The 2,814-nt window shown below is 36.7% G+C and overlaps 1 protein-coding gene across 2 annotated transcripts in view; it reads left to right on the top strand.

Moving 5' to 3' along the window:
* The window catches only part of LOC107100807 (bridging integrator 2-like), a 26,530-nt gene extending 24,793 nt beyond the window's left edge, over positions 1-1,737 (top strand). For both annotated transcript variants that reach the window (XM_015399451.1, XM_015399450.1), the window contains exons 10-11: positions 924-1,344; positions 1,582-1,737. In XM_015399451.1, the coding sequence (XP_015254937.1) occupies positions 924-1,344; positions 1,582-1,722 (562 nt within the window). In that variant the 3' untranslated portion in view covers positions 1,723-1,737. The remainder of the gene's footprint in view (positions 1-923; positions 1,345-1,581) is intronic.
* Positions 1,738-2,814: the final 1,077 nt, after the last annotated feature.

Below are 2,814 nucleotides of genomic sequence, written 5' to 3'. Positions count from 1 at the left end.
GGACCCACCGGTGGGTCCGTAGGGTTCTAGGGGTTAAGCAAACGACATCCCATTAAAAAAACCTCTGTGAGGCTGTAGAAGGAAAAAATACCTTCACTGTTATTCAATGATGCAAAAACTGATCTTAAAGGTTTCTTGAAAAGACAATATTTGTCCTTTAACAGGTAAATAATATCTGTGGATAAATTCTTTTTTTTTTTTCTCAAAATAAGATCATTATATATTAGGTACTTTTTCTTATCCTAAATTATCTTTTTCCTTTGGCAATTAGTCTTTTACGACGGAGTATTAGGGCCAGGCTAGAGATTTGTTTTCTGTTTCGAGAATAAAGTCGTAGCATTACGAAAATAAAGTTGTATTTTATGACAATTCTAACAAGAAGCACTTTCTTCCCTAAAAAGAGCAATGTGGAGCATCATGTGAAGTTATGCTTCGGCTCTGGTTTGACCAATAAGGAAATCTTTTAGCACCAGCATCAAACTGGGCAGGATGTCAAAGTGGACTCAGGTTGCTGATTGATGCAGCTGGTCGGCCATAATCAGCTGGTCGGAGCTCCAAGCTTTCTTTCTGAAACTAGTTGTTGAATGATGACTTCATTCTCATAATATTAAGACTTTATTCTTGTAAGACTACGACTTTATTCTGATAGTATTACAACTTTATTCTCGAAATAAAAAAATCTCTAGCCTGGCCCCAACACTCCGTCGTAGTCTTTTCTATCTCAAAACAAGGGAAAATACAGATATTTTAAAGAAAACATTTTAATCTACTGCAATTTTTGCACTGCATTAAAATGGTTACACAAGATGTCAATCCTGAGTTTGTAATTTCAAAGGGAGTTGGTTTTAATTTAATCTCATTTCTTATTTTTTGCTATATTTATTAATTATTACATACTAAGAGAATTTTCTTTTCTTTTCAAGCAACTCGGCTGGAAAGTCAAAGAAAAGAAAGTCGCTGGTCATCTCTAACCCCATCCCCTGCAACACAGCTTTCCCAGCTGATCACGTCTCCATTCATCCCTCGACCCAGAATGGCAAAGAGGCCGCTGCCTCTAGAGTCGCCCAACAGTCTCCGAGCATTTCTGAAGAGAGCGCTGCAGCGGAGGAGAGCAGCATCCCATCTAAAAGCGTCAGCTCGTCAGACTCTGATCTCAGCCTCAGCAGCGTAAACACACCCAAGAGGCAGTCTGTGTGCGACAACGAGAACAGCGACGGCTCCAGAGACCAACATGAGCCGTTACCTGCGAAGGAGCAGGACGACGCGGAAACGTCGGACAATCCGGAAACGTCAGAGGCTGCAGACGACTCGAGTTCCCAGAATCCACCTGGCTTCCTTTGTGAGGTGCTTATCACTGCTTTCCAGTGGCAGTATTCTATACAAGTCAAATAATAATAATTGTCAGTCTTTCAGCTTTTTACCAAAAATCTTTAGGAACCTGAATTCTTGGTTCTTTCATACTGAGTTTGGTTTAGGAATGAATACCAGTTTTAGCGTTAGAAGGTTTTAAATAGAAAATCTTTCAGACTTGAACATAATCAGAAAAGGATTAAATAAAACTGCACTTCTTTTTAAACCCAGGAGGTGGCAGCAGAGAGCAATGAAGAGGCTGATGGAGGCCAGCTACAGTCTGAACAGGGAGGCGACGTCCCAGTGCCTGCTGACACCCAAGAGGTTCACTTTTTACACTTTTCTTTATTTATTTTACTTGCAACCAAGTGAGAAAATTCTGTGTTTTGACCTTTAAGGCCAGGATCTCGCTGTGCTCTCTTTTTGTTTTATTTATTTTTTAAGGACTAAAATGGGATTTAGAATTTTATTGAGGCTATTAAACAGTTAAAAATGACTGGTAGTCAATGCAAAGTCTTTATTAAGGATTTAAAATGAGAATGGGTGGGTTTGTGTATCTTGCCTTACATCACGCTGCTGGTCACACAGGAGATGACGCCCTTCCTGTAAACTGTTGACCCAGCAAAATATTTCAGGCCAACATGTCATGGAGACTTTTTTTTCTTCTTCTGTCTAAATCATGCTTGCTTGTTATCATAAAATTAAAAATATATATATATTCTATATTCAGTTTCTATTTTAAAAATATTCTGTTTGACATCATTGGAGAGAAAGCGGCTGGATTATTTCCAAGTTACAGGGCCTGGGAAATATTTAAAAATTTTTTTTTATTATTTTCCTTCCACTCTACTTTTATATGCTAAAGATATGAAAGGTTCAGAATATAAGGAGTGAATTTTGTTCAAACATTGTTACAAGCAAAATTTATATTTTCCTAAATAGTATGGGTTGTCCAAATGTTAATCTTTGCAAAGCTTTATAATTGTTATTATTTTTTTCTTATTCTTGCAAAAAATGTTTACAGATTTAAAGTTTTGAATCTTTTTTAGATTTCTGTTTTACAGATTTAGTTTTGCAAATTTGTATCTTTTTAAAGGCCTTTTACAGATTACATTCTCTTCACTTAAAGTCGTAGGGAAAAAATATTTAAATGTCAAATCATTCTGGTTTAAACATGTATATAAATGGACTCTTTCGATATTGTCCTAAAATTTAGAAAATCTCTGTTTTAGGAAAAAATCCTGTCTTAAAATCTGTGTTTTTTTCCCGTTGTCTTATGCAGGCCAGTTAGTTATACGTCAGCTTGAACACCTAAATTCGGCCAATCATATATCAACGGTCATCTGTCAATCAAATTTATTTGGTCATAGCATCTTGGTTCATATGTCACAGCTAATATACATCATAGTTGAAATGGGAAACATTTCCTTTCCCATTGAGTTCCGTCCCAGTGTTCACGGTGAT

The sequence above is a fragment of the Cyprinodon variegatus genome, unplaced genomic scaffold, assembly GCF_000732505.1.
Source record: "Cyprinodon variegatus isolate N-32 unplaced genomic scaffold, C_variegatus-1.0 Scaffold1014, whole genome shotgun sequence".
NCBI lineage: Eukaryota > Metazoa > Chordata > Actinopteri > Cyprinodontiformes > Cyprinodontidae > Cyprinodon > Cyprinodon variegatus.
Note: the sequence above shows the minus strand (reverse complement) of the source record. Positions and strands in the feature narration are given on the sequence as shown.